Source organism: Lepidothrix coronata, unplaced genomic scaffold (assembly GCF_001604755.1).
Source record: "Lepidothrix coronata isolate B3197 unplaced genomic scaffold, Lepidothrix_coronata-1.0 Scaffold75, whole genome shotgun sequence".
Lineage (NCBI taxonomy): Eukaryota > Metazoa > Chordata > Aves > Passeriformes > Pipridae > Lepidothrix > Lepidothrix coronata.
The window spans coordinates 6,312,507-6,328,242 of NW_016690255.1; the positions used below are offsets into that span (position 1 = coordinate 6,312,507).

The 15,736-nt window shown below is 42.1% G+C and overlaps 1 protein-coding gene across 2 annotated transcripts; it reads right to left on the minus strand.

The window, feature by feature from the left end:
* Nucleotides 1-786: 786 nt before the first annotated feature.
* On the minus strand, nt 787-15,695 carry PRELID3A (PRELI domain containing 3A). 2 transcript variants are annotated; one of them, XM_017819465.1, is made up of 6 exons: nt 15,529-15,687; nt 13,006-13,174; nt 12,508-12,597; nt 11,660-11,730; nt 11,463-11,565; nt 787-6,088 (listed from the first exon to the last, which is right to left on the minus strand). In XM_017819465.1, the coding sequence occupies exons 1-6, from the start codon at nt 15,558-15,560 to the stop codon at nt 5,975-5,977; spliced, it is 579 nt and encodes a 192-aa protein (XP_017674954.1). In that variant the 5' UTR covers nt 15,561-15,687; the 3' UTR covers nt 787-5,974. The 2 variants fall into 2 exon arrangements, with proteins under 2 accessions (XP_017674954.1, XP_017674955.1); XM_017819466.1 differs by lacking the exon at nt 787-6,088 and adding an exon at nt 9,761-9,829 and having other exon boundaries at nt 15,529-15,695.
* Nucleotides 15,696-15,736: the final 41 nt, after the last annotated feature.

Here is a 15,736-nt window from a genome sequence, read left to right on the forward strand (position 1 = left end):
GGTATCAAGTAGACACGGCCAATTTTACACAGCAGTAGCTTAGTTTGTTTATTTGCACTAAACTAGAATTCAGTAACTTTCCAGTTTCTTCTCTGGTTGGGCTGTTTTGCAGCGGCAGTGCCTGGCTGAACTGAGTGTCAGATACACAGGTATTCTGTCCTGAAGTAACAACCGGTTGTTGAGATGGTTTCTGTAGAATATTTCTAGAGAAAGCCCTTTGGAACAGACCCTTTGGAATAGACCTTACTATAGTTAATTAAAAAACACATTTGTAAGCAGATAGACTTCAAGGTGCCAGGCTACTACTGCCAGCTCACAGCTGAAAAAGACCTGTTTCATTATTGACATTCAGTTAAAACAAAAAGTGCATCCAGTATGAAAAAAAAACCATAATCTTCATGCCTCCCATGCTGTAACGTTTCCACAAAGCTTCAGGTCCTCCCTGCATTTCTCTAACCAGTCACATCAGTGCTTAACAGTGGGAAGGAGCAATGCTTTGGCTTTTGCAGGACAGGCTGTAGGCCAGACATTGCAATGTGGGATTGTTAAACTGGATTTCAGAGGCTGCTAAATCTAGAATTAAAGGACATGGGCATGAGTTGACGCAACTTCTGCAGGAGGCTGGCTTCCACAGTTCAGTGGAAATGAGCACCAGTTAAGCTGACACAGGTCTCTAGAGAGGCAGCCAAGGCCCAGCTTCAGCTTAGACATTTAAGATGAGCATGTTTCTATTGAAGGGGGTGGTGGTTACATTACCTGTGAATCAGAAAGCAAAACAAAGATAGCGAGTAGTGTATTTGAGCTTTATTCTGTTAAAGCTGGTTCCCCCTCCCCAAAGCCCTTCTTTAATAAAGGAAAACCCAAACAGGAGATGCACTTTTTGGACATGAACAAAGCACAAACCCTTCCCCTTTGAACTTCTCCTGCTTCTGTGCTGTCACTGTGCATGTACTGTCTGTGTGGCTTCAGGTACATCAGGGGCATCAGCTCTAACAGAGAAAGGCAACAGAATTGTCTTCTTGTTTTCATGTTATGTGGTACTGAAATGCAATTTCATGTTTATGCATTACTAATAAAAAGCTCTTGGATATTACTGCATTACTCTCACTTTCTTGAGTCAACTGTAAAGTTGACGAGCATCATTTCTTACAGAGCACAGCGGGCAAGGGCATGTTCCACATTTGTTTGGCCAGGTAGAGCCCTGAACCTCAGCTGCTGCAGATCTTAACTAGGTCAGAGACAAAATTATAGTGAAGTAAAAGGGAAGGTATTGCACCAGCAGGACCTCAGATTAGGACCCTTTCTGATCATTTTACTTGCAGGTGCCTTCCATTTAAGTGAGAATCATACCTCAATCACCTCAGCTGTGGAAAAATTAAAAAGACAGGACTTGTGCTTTATAAAAATGCCTTTTCATTGGACGAATCCATAGTGAACGCATGACCTGCTTCATGAAGCTGCAATTAAAAGGCTTAGCCTATAACCTGCATGATCCTGACAGGTGGCGAGTAGTGTCAGTGGGGTAAGAAGATGGTTTATTAGATAAATATAGTCTTATTTGCAAATCAAGGCTAATAGTTTTAGATGACTCTTTGCTGCTTTAATGCAAAATTAAGCAGCTGCCAGTCCCAGATGGAGTTACCAGTCCACAACCAGAGGACCCCTGCAGAGCTTTTGTGATGTGTGGCTTATAGCAAGCTTCAGGGAGCCTGGTACTGGGTCCTGCTGCTCACCCAGCACGGACTAACACAAACGCTTTTTCTGCAGCCTTTTCTGAAAAGCAACAACCAATTTTATATTAAAATAGTTACACCCAGAAGTGTTTTTTTAAACTGTGCATGTCATTTACTTCAGATAGCACCATAGCGTACATAGACACTTCACAGCCCTGCCCTTCACGGCTCACAATCTAGGAAGGTGCAGTAGGAAGGGTGTTACCTACCCACTGCTCCACCTGAAGATTTGAATGAAAAGTGTCACATCAAGGAACGTCACTGGCCATACTCGGCGCTACTTAATTAGGTTGTCAGATACATCAATGCCCAGTATGTGCTATACTACAATTCCTGACACGCCCCCCCGCTGCAGATCAGTGCCTTTGCTTAAGTTAGGCAAGTCCTTCAAGAATACACAAGTTTCACTGGGATTGCCTGTTGTCTCAGCAAATATGACCCTTCCCCCATCATGCCTGCTGACCTGATGGGGGAAAAGAAGTAAGACGCATGGAGGAGCATGGAAGATTCCCACTGGCACAAGGGCAAATCAGGGAAAAGATTAAAAGGATAGTTTACACAAAATCAATAAATTACACACCAGACCATTTGACTACACTGTTTTAAGTTAGTGCCTTTTGTTGTACACACAAGCCTGTCTACACTAGCATGAAAACCATCAACCAGAAACCAGAGTTTACCTTGAGTTTGGTATCTTCAACATCTTAAAACCCTTCAGAGCCAAGAGCTAACATGCCCCATTTACCACCGCTGCCTCAGGAACCAGCTCTCCCCAGCTTCTTGCTTCCACAGCAGGCACGTGCGACACAGCTACAGGTACTGGGCAGGGGGAGCAGCCACATTTCCAACCAGTTTGAAGACCCGATATGCCACCACTAAATTCTTAAACCACCCCCTGCATCACAACCCTCTATACTCCCTTTTCCCTTGAACTGCAACCCAGTGGCCGAGAAACACTGAACTGCCAGCCTCACCTTGAACCACAGCAAACAACCTCCCTCTCCCAACTCACAAAGCTGAGCTTTAATTCTACTTTCAACTCCCCAAGTGCAGAATTCTTATTCGAAGTGGTACTTATAACTATTAATCAGCATGGTTATAAGCACTGAGCTTTCTGCTTGGTCCTCAGCACCTCAAGATCCTTCCAAGTTAATGAGTGTTGACTTCACACCATTTCTGCTTGATACATTTTTTTCCTCCTGCGTGCCCTTTTCCTCCTGCATCAATCCCAAAAGCCACAACCCCTGCTCCCCACAAGCAGCCTAGCTCTTCGCCTCACATGCAGCTTTCCACCTTTGACAGACACCTCAGTCAATGCACATGACAAAAAACTGACTTCAGATATATTTTTTTAGCCATTTCCAGTGTAGAAAGAAAAGCTGAAGGAGTTTCTCTAAGGAACCACAAAGATAAACAATTCCAAAGGCAGGGTGGTTTTTTTGCCTCAAGGGTCAACTTGGACTATAACAGAACTTGAGTGGGAATTGAAGTGCTGCAAAAAGAGTGTTAAGCACAGCATACACAGCTACAGATCCCACTAGATCTCATGGAGAAGAGTCACATGGTCAAGGGAGAAGAAGGATTGGAGCCTCATATGCAAATCAGATGGACAGAGAGCAGAAGGGTGAAACTGTCCAGGAAATCTTATCGAAAATTAAGAACCACTTGATCTGCTAAACACTGGAGCCCACCTGGTCCCAGTGTGACCACTGCTGCAAGGTCCCTTGTACAGCCTGGCAATGTCCCTTGTACACAATGAGCAACCACAGGAAGAACAATAATCCCACAGATCCATAAGTGTCACCTACCCTTAAGACAAGGTAAGAGGCAGCAGCACTGTCTGGTGGTGGAGAGAGGCAGCTGGATGACACAACTGGCCTCCAGAAAAAATTAGTCTTTTTTCCTACCCAAAGCTTCCCCACTACCATTTAGCCAAGGGAAAAGCAGAAGAGGACTGAGCACAAGTAGGAAAGGTGCTGATTCCTGGCAAGTGGAGCAGCAGACAGATTGGAAAACCGAGTGTCTAGGGATACAGCTCCTAAATGGGACAAAACATGGAGTGAAAGCAGCCCAAAACCAAAAAAGTAATCCAGAAAACTGATGTGTAACTGGTATTGACCCTATGGTGTGGCAGAGAAATTCAGACCCAGAGAGAGCCTATGGTGACTTTTCTGGGAAGCCAGCTAGTGCTGGAAGGTGCTAAACACAAGTCAGTCAGCCTTAAGACAATACCAAGCAAATATTTCACTTCTGATGCAAAAAGCAGCTCTAGGCAACTCTTCTTCCAAACCAAAGCAATACATGAACCTCTCCAAACACCTTCCTAGCCCTGCTGACAGTCATGTTTTCATCACCTCCAGGAGGCATGGACAGAAATGGTGCAGTGCAGGTTTCCAAGGGCACACACACTTACTCAACTTTTCCTTTTCTTTTTTTTTGCAGAGCTCTGCCATGGCTGCACTCCCCTTCCTAGCAGAATGCCACCAGGAGCTAAAACATCTTCTGTGTTCCTTATCCAGGAAGTGGCATAACTTCTCTGAGAAGGGGACAACAACTGACCTGCACCAAAGCTATTCAGTGTATCTTCCAGAAACGGGCTGCTATTAGCCTTTAAGCTCCAAGTTTCTGTTACAAAATAAGAGGGGCTTTAGGTCCACATGAAAATAGCAATGTAAATATCAGCTATCCATTTAATTGCTTTCAACAAATATACATCTCTTTTAAAGTAGGCTTATTCATTAGGATATGTAATTTAGTTACACCCAAATTAAAGTTCAAATGAACCAGAATACGAATGCTGAAAATTCCCTTAAGCTACAGACACTTTAAGGTTACCAGATCAAAACGGTGACCAACATTTTACTCTTCTAGTTTTTTAGAAGTTACTCATGCTCTTGAACAGCTTCCTAAGCACATGCTTACCACTTGAACGAGTAAACATCCTTGCAACATTTATTTCACTTTGTGTGCATACCAAAAAATAAGTTAAAATGCCCTAAGAGGGTTGTCTAAGAAATATATACTACATCTGGATCAAACATGACAATTTTGTAAACATCAGACAAGGCTAGGACCGTTACCAATATGTATTTATGCATGTTTTATAGGAAACAGTTTCTGCAATTACTGGAGTATTCTTCCAGATAATGAGAAGCATTTAAAATGATTCTAAAACCATTTTGTACCAATGTGGAAAAGTGTTGAAAAAATTCAGTTACGGAATGCACTCAAAGAAGGAGAGTTCATTTGGTTTTCTTGTACTTGTTTTTTCCATTCAGGGAATGAAAAGTTCCCGTTTATACCATTTGGATTTCAAATTTCCTGCTCATTTCTCATTTCAACTCTTCTGGTTATTGCATCAGTTTCTCCCTCAGTTAAGACATGATGTAAAGAGCAAGGACCAGTGGAACAGCAAGGTCTCTTCATTCAAGTAGCCTACAAGTACTCTTCTTAGAGATAAATAAGTATTTTCCAGCACCTTCCAGGAATTACTACTCATGTCCTCAAAAGGAGGGGAGGAACTAGAACAAGTTAATAAATAAGAAAATAAATTATAACTTTTTCCCTACCAAAAAAACTATTTTAGGTTATTAACATCAATAGAAACTTTATCTTTGTTTGGATACAAACATAAGAGGTAAAGTATCTGGTGCCACATTCTGGCAGCACATTTAAACAGCATAAGTGTTAGTTCCATACAAATTGTAGCCTTTCGGGATGATCCTCTAGATAAGTATCTAATGCTACAGTATCATGTTCTGACTCACGTAGTTCCCTTTAACTGGTCATAAGACACTATCACATTATAAACCAGACAAACTTCAGTGCTCTAGGACCTATCAGCCCTTCACAGAACAAAAATTCACATGGAAAACCCTTAATACCACACATGCATTCTTTTCAAGTTTGAGTAAGACAAACTGAGATCGTGCAAATATAACATACTCTCTATCTTTGTTTAAAAAGGCACATTTAGGCTGTCTTAAATGTGCTTAAAGTTTTGTTTCCAGTGTTAAAAATAAATGGTTTAAATGAAAAGAGCATCTGCAGGAGGTCAATTTAATCTTCAGTAGGCAACAAGAGCTGCTGTGGAGATGACAGATGAGGTTACTTGTCCACTGATCCAATATTCTTATAAATATACAAAACCTCTTCAGATCAGCCTTGGAAGGGAGCAGTCTGCAGAATAAGACTTTTCTGTCAGTTACGTGGTTTTACTTGGTGAAACCAAACATTTGGTTTTATTTTTCCGTTGAGGCTGCTGCCATGGCTGGTTTCATGCCCTCGCGTGTTGACTTCAGCTCCTCCAGTTCTGTGTTCAGTTTGCTGATCACCCACTCCAGGGCATCCCGACCCTGCCAGAAAAAATACTGGAATTCAGGATCACAACAGATACACCATCACTGCTCATGTTTATATAGTTTTTCCTCTGTCAGACACGGGACTTGTTTTAAAATTAATTTCGTGCCCTGCATAATTTGGTACAGATTATATCGATAATTTCTTACCATCTTCTCATGGAAACTTCACTGAAAAGGCATTTGTTTAATCCCTAAGACAGAAGCTCACTACTGTGAGCTCCCAGTAGTACATCTAGGCAAAAAGCCTAAATCAGCAGTTAAGTTTCCTTACCTAAGAGGATCTCTGTTTTTACTGTTTGCTGCTCCCACCACTGAAAGAATACTGGTAGATTTACGGCAAAATCTAGGTGTTGTTTTCAGATTCATTAACCAAGTTATGTGGACTGTTTTTGAGAAGATCCAGGACAAAGAAAGTCTTCCAAGTCTCTCTGAAGTAGCAACTAAGTGATCTGATATCTGTCAAGAGTTCAGAAGTGAACTCACACTAAATTCTATATTCATGCACAGCAACATTTCAGCACCTAAACCGCACTGAGAGACTACAGTTGCACATTTTATATCAAGGTCTGATCTTTCTCTGTTCAGTCCTCAGAATGGGAGTGCCCCAAAGCTATGAACTGACAGCCAGTGCTTTAGTAAGAGCTGGAGAACCCAGCACAGTGAGCCTCTCAAAAACCTTTTACCTTAAGAAGACCCTACAGCAGCTGCATCCCGATGACCACAAAACGCGGCCAGCTGCACAATGAAGCCAAGAAAATAAGAAGTACTTTAACTAAACAGAAGTGCAAGATTTCAGAGCTCTGCAATCAGAATAGCAGCTTTTGCCAAAGCAAGCAGATGGGATCAGATCAGGAAACCACTTGGCCTCTTTTCACTTCAAGAGAGGTCAAGAGACATTCACCTCTATTACTCTACTAAGAATAATAAGTATGAACAGTCGAGAGCAGCAAGGGGGAGGGAGCCACATGGCTCTGGCCAAGTCTAGAGTTCTGCAGATAAAGGTTTGAGCCCCAAAAGTCCTAAATCTTCACGAGAGCGAGTCTCAGTATTCAGGCCCTCTGCAGAGATTGATAGAAAGGAGGGGAATATCCTTCTCCACACACAGTTTTGTTCCACACTGTGATGCACTCATTTTGTTGCATCCATTACAGGTGATAAAGTGCACAGAAACCTCATAGTCTCCAGAACCTGCTGTTGTCTTTTATGAACCACTAAGCACAAACAAGAATCTGCATAAGCAGCTTTGAAAACCTAAGAAAAAAAAAGTGTCAGAAAAACACACATATACTCTTGAAGGATTTTTTTTCAGGCTAGAAACATTACTCTGGAATAATATCAGAAGCCCAGATCAAGGCTGCAAGGTGTAACCTCTTAAAAGAAATAAAGTTTTACTAGGAATAAGAGCATATTTATCTCAAGCCCTAACTAAGCTTGGTGAAGAGCTGACCTGTTTCTCTTCGGGTTTTCCACATAAATGAGAATAAACACTAATTGTTACATCTGCACTGGCAGCCAGTCCTTAGACTGAGAAAAGTCATGCAGGTATCAGAATAAAGTGCTCAGCTCTCAGTCAAAGCTCATAAAGGGAGATTCAGCTCCACCCCAAATTACCTCAAGAACTGGTATGTTTAAGTTAACTGAGTTCAACATGCACCTTTATTTACTAATAATATTGAAGAAACCATAATTTAAATTGTCTGACTGAAACACGGGTTGCTGAAAAAGACCCTAGAAGGGGATGATGTAAGTTCTGAGTTCTTTCCATTTGAGCACGAAAGCAACTGTTCTTCGGCAGGTGATAACTTCCACCTTCTCCACACGCTGTGCAAGACCTGGGAACACCAGCAAGGCAGGCATAAAACCGCCCAGACAGGCAGGCTACTGCATAGCAACAAGTCCTAACTAGCCGTGAATTAGCTGAGAGGAGTGCTCCTAAGGAAAAATCGGGAAGGGGGGGGGGCGAGTTGGGGAGAGAAGAGGAATCATCTTTCAGTAAGCTGGCATTTGGACATCTAAAAGTCAGGTTTAAATGTCCTCTCTGAGGTGGCACAGGCACAGAGAACTGAGTGAGACAGCAACAGCTTAGATGTTATATTTGTCTAATTGCACAAAGAAGACTTTGTCAGGAAGTCAAACATCCCTGCCACAGAAAATGTGCAGTAGAAAAAGGCTGAGATTCTTTTCTGGCCCCGACTATGAAACAATCACGTCACTGTGTTTTATTTGATATCTCTCTTGATAAGGTTAAATGATTTTTAAAAATCCACAACATTCAACTGTAGCACCAAGATATTTCCTTCAGTTTTTGAGACTACGTAGGTCTGTGTATGTCCTTAGACTCACATATACTGTATGCTATATTTTGCAGCTAAGAATAAACTCGTGATATTGGCAAGGAAGATTTCAGGAATATTCTGCATAGGAAATGAAGTTAGAAATCTCAACCAGATGCAAAGCCTCCAAGTATTATAAAATCATCCAGTTATCAGAAAAAATCTGACAGAGGACTGGTCTATAAAATTTCATATTGTACAAGTTCTCTAGTAAGTCATTAAGCAAGCACATTCATAACCAGGCATGCATATTGTATTAGTCATTATTGCATATGTCAGCAGCATGAAGTGTCTGGCAGAACAAGCGCTGCATATGAAGATTTGTTGGTAGAGCTTAAGTGACTGATAAATGCTGAGCCTTTTTAGCTGATGTTTTCCAGAAAAACAGCTTAGTGGAATGAGAACTTAAAAGCAAACACTCATGGTGTACACAGATCTCAAAGTAAGCACTGTGGAAAGCCCTACTTTCTTAACTAGGAGAAGCAGCATAATGGATTTTTTTTTTTTTAAGAAATCTTATTAGTTGAAGCACAAGCCAATACAGGAATGACAAGGACAAGCTACACTGACTAGTAGAAGGAAAACAATTTGCACAGAGGTATCACAAGAGGCAAGTACACTCAGTTCTCTCAACTCTGAAGTCAGATTTGTTCATAGGCACATCACTGCAGGGACATGTCACCACCGAAATGAGTATAACTACAAGACCAGTGAAGAGTAGGAACAGTCTGGCACCCTGACAGCTTCAAGCTTTGTACAGATTTCCTCAGAAGGGCAACAATATTCCTCAGGCATAAGAAAAGCAAATACAATTCTGCTATGCAAAAGATTACCCCTGTTAGGCAACCTGTTTCAAGAAATCAGTTTTATAACCTAAGAACGCAGTTCTGTTTCATAATGCCAATTCCACTCACTAACCAATTTATTAATTTCTTTGGGTACCAGATTTATTTACATGCTGAAATCACAGAAACTAGGACCAGATCAAACACTTTGTGGACGGATTCCTTCACATCCCCGGTTGCCTGCAGTCGTCATCATTCCACTTTCAAACCATAAGCAAGACTGTGTGGCACAAGACATGGCTGCAGCAAGTTGGTTGTCCAGTGGCATAAGCACAGGTTCACGGATCCAGTCTGGATTGGACCTACTCTCACCCTCTACAACTGCAGTGTAATGAATGTCTGCCATTCCTGTATGCAATGTGTGTAAAACATACATGCAGGTTAACTTATGAAATCCACGTGCCAACAATCCATGCACATATTTGCTAGGAAGCTGAAATGCTGTACCAAGAAGAATGCTGGCATTACCACTAGTTAGTACAAACTGTAGGTGTGGAGAACTGTTAGCTTAGAGCGCTTTCAGAATTTTGAATTATCCACTCAATAGCATCCCACCCCTGGAGTAACACAAAAAAGATTTACAACATATGGCAAATGATTTTTCCGTAATCATTAAAAATAATAACGTGTCATCTGCCACCTCCACCTCAGAGCAAACTCTCAATAATTCCAATTTCTTCAGAAAAACAAAACATTTTTCAGCAACTTTCATGAAGTTTAAGAGGAGTGCTAAGAGCACAGAGGCACAGCACAGCATGCAAGAAGAGCTCGTAGTGGCACAGTAGGTTACTGGCTAGCAAAGAAAGGGCTGGTAACAGCAAGTACAAGTTCCTGCTAAGTTAAAAATCTGTAGAGACTTTTCAGTAAAACACGCAGGACAACAAAGTCTTTCTGGTTTGCAAGAAGCTTGTGAGCCAGCGTGTTCCTTGAAAATGGCAGAACAGAACAATCTTTAAAAGAAACTGAGCTTTCGCACAGGCAATACCTGAACAGATACCAAGAAAAATTTACACTCTTTATCCAAGTTCAACAGATGCCACGAGAGGAATTCAGACTGTTTTTAAGTGTGCCTAGTTATGTGGACGTGCCAGCTAGCTGGAGCTGTGCCCTCCATAGACTTTTAAATGGAGACCAGATCAGGACAGAACTGTGATTTAATTGAAATACATTCCAGTACAGAGCACTCAGCTAGGTAAAGGTAATCTTCAGTGTCTAGAAATGACTCATCATTCCTTCCCCACCCCCTGGTTTTAACATGTTTTCTTCTCACTTCAGGAGAAGCACACAAGAAGGGTGGGAAAGGAGGCTTTCTCCTCTCTGATCTAGTTGTTTCATGCCTCCTATCAAGTTGCCTTACATTGTCTTGGTCAAGCAAAGTCTTTCACAAGGACAAAGGGCTGGCCAAAGCACAGGCTCTCCAGCATAGCAGGAGTTACCTGGGCCAGATTCCCATTGTGCTGAGCTTCTCCAGCAATGCAGAGCACAAACTCAAATTCCAGGTGCACTCATCCTGCTGTTAGGCAGCAAGGCCTATGCTGTTCCAGCAACTCCATTTTTTCCCCAAACAACTACAGGACAAAGTGCCCAAGCATTCCCATAGCTCTGCCTGTGCAAGCACAAGACAGAGGAGTCAGTCTAGCGTTACCTAGGAGAGCCAGCACAGTCTCACCTCTTCAAAGAATATGCTTCTGCTTACACTTCATTACTTTCAGCCAAAGTCAAGGAGACAGCTCAGTAACGGATAGTAACTAGAACTGACAAAGCAGCACAAAAAATATGCTGGCATTAACTGATAAATCCAGATTATAAAGGCTGAAAGTGAAGTTACATTCTTTACTAGCACTAATTCCTGGAAATAGGAGGTTAGTGTTTAAAAAGGTACTGCAGAAAAAAACCAAAACCCAACTAATAAAATGTGTATTCTATATGCAATTGTAGCATACACACAGAAGCTTGTTTGTTCTGCTGTGCAATTCTAGTCAAAAAACAAAGATTCAGTAGTGACACCTTTTCATACTGTGGGAAATTATATTCTACTTACTGAGGTCCTACAAAAACCAGTTGAAATGCTGTGCATAAAATTTAGATAATTTAAATACCGCATTCAACACACACAATTGACAATTACTATTTCAACAAAAAGAGCAATGGAGTGGGTGGAGAGAGGGAGAGAACAGAATAAAGATGTACCTTTCTGGCATTAGAAGATATTGTGTTCGCCATTAAGCTTTCCAGATAACTGCTCAAGCTAATGCCTTTAACAGTAATAATTGCTTCTTGAGTTAGCACAGTTCTGTAACAGAATAAAGAAAGGTTAATACCTAAACTGAACTGGACTAACATAATGTCTCCTATCCACAAAGATGCACACAAATATCCTTACTTACTTCTCAGGGTTTTCAGGATGAGGCGTGTAAACCAGTCTCTCATCAACAGATACCAAGTTTGTGAGAGTAATCTTAAAAAGAAAACAAGAGCTGAAATCCTCACTTCCCACCTTTCATTTTTCTGTTACCAGCAGCACTACTATAGTGCACTCAGTTTAGTTTCAGCAGTGTAAGCAGAATACAGAACTCAGAACACAGTCAATAAAAAGACCTATATAGGGTGATGCACCTTCTCCTATCCTCGATCTAATTACATCAAAGTTCCTGTTCACATCTCTACAAAACACAAGCAGCTTTCTCTGAGTCTCAAGTCTGACTTATGGCAAGTGGTTTAGAGAGGCTCTTCAAGACCAAGACCACCATACCACTACTTGGACTATACAGAAAATTAATACCCATGAAAGTGAATGCCTCTTGTACAGAGACAAGGCTCTCCTACAGACAACCCCATTTTAAATCTGATAGTTACGAGTTCCGAGGATACCAAAATATAGCCTAATACTTCATTTACATTTTATGAAAAAAAGGCATTTCACATTGAAACTTTTGTTGTAATGGCAGTGTAATGTATAACAACCCATTGATCTAAAAGTCAAAATATTTTACACGCATTCCAAGAAATAATTTTGCATTAAAAACAGAATCACAAATGTTTGATTCTGAAGTATTTAAATTTCCTATTTGTGAGAAGAAAGAGAGAAAAAAAAGAGTCATCTAAGACACTAACTAAGATATGGAAATTATTACCTTCTGATGAAAGATGCAAACACATTTCTAATCTAAATGTTAAGAGCAAAACATCTAACTTCCAGAACTAATTACCAGAAACTTTTTAAGCCACCACTCACATTAGTTGAGCAAAGCTCCATCTTTTTTTCCACTGGATCTACCACAGAATGTTCCTCAATGTAAGTCAGAGTTCTACTTGTTCCTAAAATCTGAAGGTAAAAAAAAAAAAAAGTTAAGTACCAAAATTAAACAAACAAACTGAACCTTGAAACTCATAAAGGCCATGTTCTCAGTGACCCCAAATAAATCCAGAGTAATTCATAGATACCAGACAACCGTGACCTGTGGCAAGACTTCACCCTGGTAGATTGTATCAGTCCTACAGCATGGCACAGACCAGCCCGGGAGGCATTTACAGACATACAGACATACATTATGGGCATAATAAAGTTTACAAAGTATTCTCATCACCAAGAATGCTACTTGTAGCCTGTGTGACACTTGTGGATGACATTTCCTAGGGATTAAGCTTTTACTCTGAATTCAGCTCCAATTCAGACAATGACATAAAAGTGTACCACACCCTTGATTAAAGCATGAAGACTATGAAAACATACGGCTTTTACAATACTCGGCAATCCCCACTCTGTGCTGAGAAGACGGTGACTGTGCAACCTCCCCTGGTTATCAAGGCTTCTGTCAAGGACATCTACTCCTACCACACATGGATTCATTGGATTGGGGTACTTCCTCATAGCAGCTTTGATCACTGTATCCCAGGGATGTCTGTAAAAAGAAGGGGAGAGAATGTTTGTAACTATTTTGTATTCAATCACAAGTATTCAAACAATACTAAATCAGGATCTAGTTTGTGTAATATGGCACATGCTGTACAACTTTCTAGCTTCCAGAAGTCAGAATACAGTTATGCTTGGAAGGGCAATAAGAAAAGTATTGACACACAAACAGAAAAAAAAAATTAATTCTTCTTTCTAGAGTGAAGCAAAGAATTATTAACCAAAAACTAACAGAAATGAGGGCAAGAGGCAACAGATGCTAATTGCTGAAAGTGACATTCCAATTAGGTGGGCAGAAACCCCTCACTGACCGGGCAGCTGCCCACAGAGATTGCTGAAATCTCAATTCATTCCAGAACTTAACCAGGAAAACAACCTGACCTCACACTTCAATTTGTCTTGCTTTGAGAAGAGGGCTGGACTAGATGACCTCCATAAATTCCTCTATAATTCTAAGCACACCAAATAAACTGAAGTGGAAACCCTTAGCTTCCTATAGCAAAAAAGGCAGCGTGAAATTGAATTCAACAACAACAAAAAAAATTATCGAGAAGTTCAAAATAAAGAAACAGATTTTTAGAAACCACATCAGCTCACAGCCTTATGTCTGTACCTGTACTACTGCTTCCAGCAGTTTGTTAGCATGAATTACACTTATGGATACTCTTCTCAGTACAGAACTGTTTTTATGAAACGAGTTTTGATAATCTCAAACCCCTGGGATCACAGCAGCCCTGCTATTCAAGGCTGGGCTGTCCACATCATTCTTTTTTTTTCTGAAACAGAGGAGGCTACAGAAATCATGGACTTGATCCACTACAGAAATTCCATCCCTAAGTAGTTATTTCTATATTCAGAATAACTGACTGATCTGCAATGATAAGTTTATAGCCTTTAAAGGTATGTTTAAAAATTCAACAATTGGTATCTAACTTAAGAAAGATTAGGGGTGCCAACTTGTACTTAAGACTTGCACTTAGGGCCCTAAATGGATTTTATTTTTGACAACACTACTTTTAGTCTTAAAATAGACTGGCACAGAAGGGCACCAACAGTACAGCACTGCAAGAACAAACAGAAACTTGGAAAAATAAGTTCTTTTTTCAATAAGAAAAGCATTGGAAAGCTTTATTAGTGCAGGCAGGAAAAATAAGAGCCCTCCATTCCTACAGCAGAAGGAGGAGGATTGTTCCTTGTTATCTTCAGAGACTATTCATCTCCTTTAACAGAAGATACACAAACTGAAAATGTCAAATTTCTGTCAAGTGTCCCTGAGGGATTGAGTCAGAGATGTGATAAGGCTCAACAATATTTTATTAACCATTCAACTGAACTACCTACACCTCCACACCTTATGCCATAAGATGGGGGTGTTCTAATACAGATCTTGACAAGAAAATGACAAAAATAGCTTTTGTGTTCCCTAGGCGACAGATACTCATCTCAAACTCAGAAGCTGTGCCGTGCACTAGCAGCCTTTACTTCCCTCTGCCTGACATTTCATGTCAGAAGCTACAGTTCACTTACACCAGACCGATGATGAAGTTGAGCCCCAAACAACTACATCACTGCTACGAATTTTGTTGACGTAATTAAATAAGTTTAAAGCGACACATCTGGGATATTCTGTAAATATTTTAAGAACTGTCACCCCCGGTGCTATTCAGGCTTCCAAAATTTATTTTAAGACCCTGTAGCAGTCGAATCGGCGGTGGTGGTGGCATTCCAAGAGCTGCACCGGCACTGCATCCTCCACGTCTGCTCCCCGACACAGCCTGTCACACACCTGTTGATAATTTTCCGGGTTGTTCCCTCGTTGCACAAGGGTGGAACTGGATGGACAGGACCATGTCCAATGCAGAAAAGCACTAATGAGAAGGAAACTTACTGAGGGAACTGGCTGCTCGGCACCTCAGCGGGAGTTCCCGGCAGGTAAGGTACACAGCCGCCCTGTCCATACCTTTTGGAATACATCATCGACTACGTCAGGAGTTTGAGATCATTTTTTCTATAGTGTGAAAGTTATTTTTCCTCGAACACCCATCCCTCTATCAAGCCATCACGCTGCCGGGCCGGCTCTACAACTCTGCCCCGTTGGAATGCTATTCCCGAGGTGGTGGAAGCCCTGGCGCGGGGGCTGGCCGCTCAAGAAAGAGCCCGAGGCGATGCAGGACCGGCACGGCGGGGCCTGCCCGCGGCCTCCCCTCATCCTCCTCCTCCTGCGGCCGCGCCCGCGGCATTCCCCGTTTCCGCCGTCACCCCGGCGGGGCCCGATTACGCCGCGTGGCCCGGCCTGGGGTCTCGCCGCGCCCCTCCCCCATCCCTCCCTCCCGGCCCCCTCACCCGAACACATGCTCCGAGCTCCAGATCTTCATGGCCGCTCCCGGTGTGCCCCCTCAAGAGCCCGGCGGGAAAGGCGAGAAGGCGGCGGGAGCGGCTTGCGCTGGACCGACCGACTGACCGACCCACCGACTGACTGACGGCTTCGCGCGGCCCGGTGAGAGGCAGCGGCCGGGGGCGGGGCGGGGCGGGGCGGGGCGGGGCGGGGCGG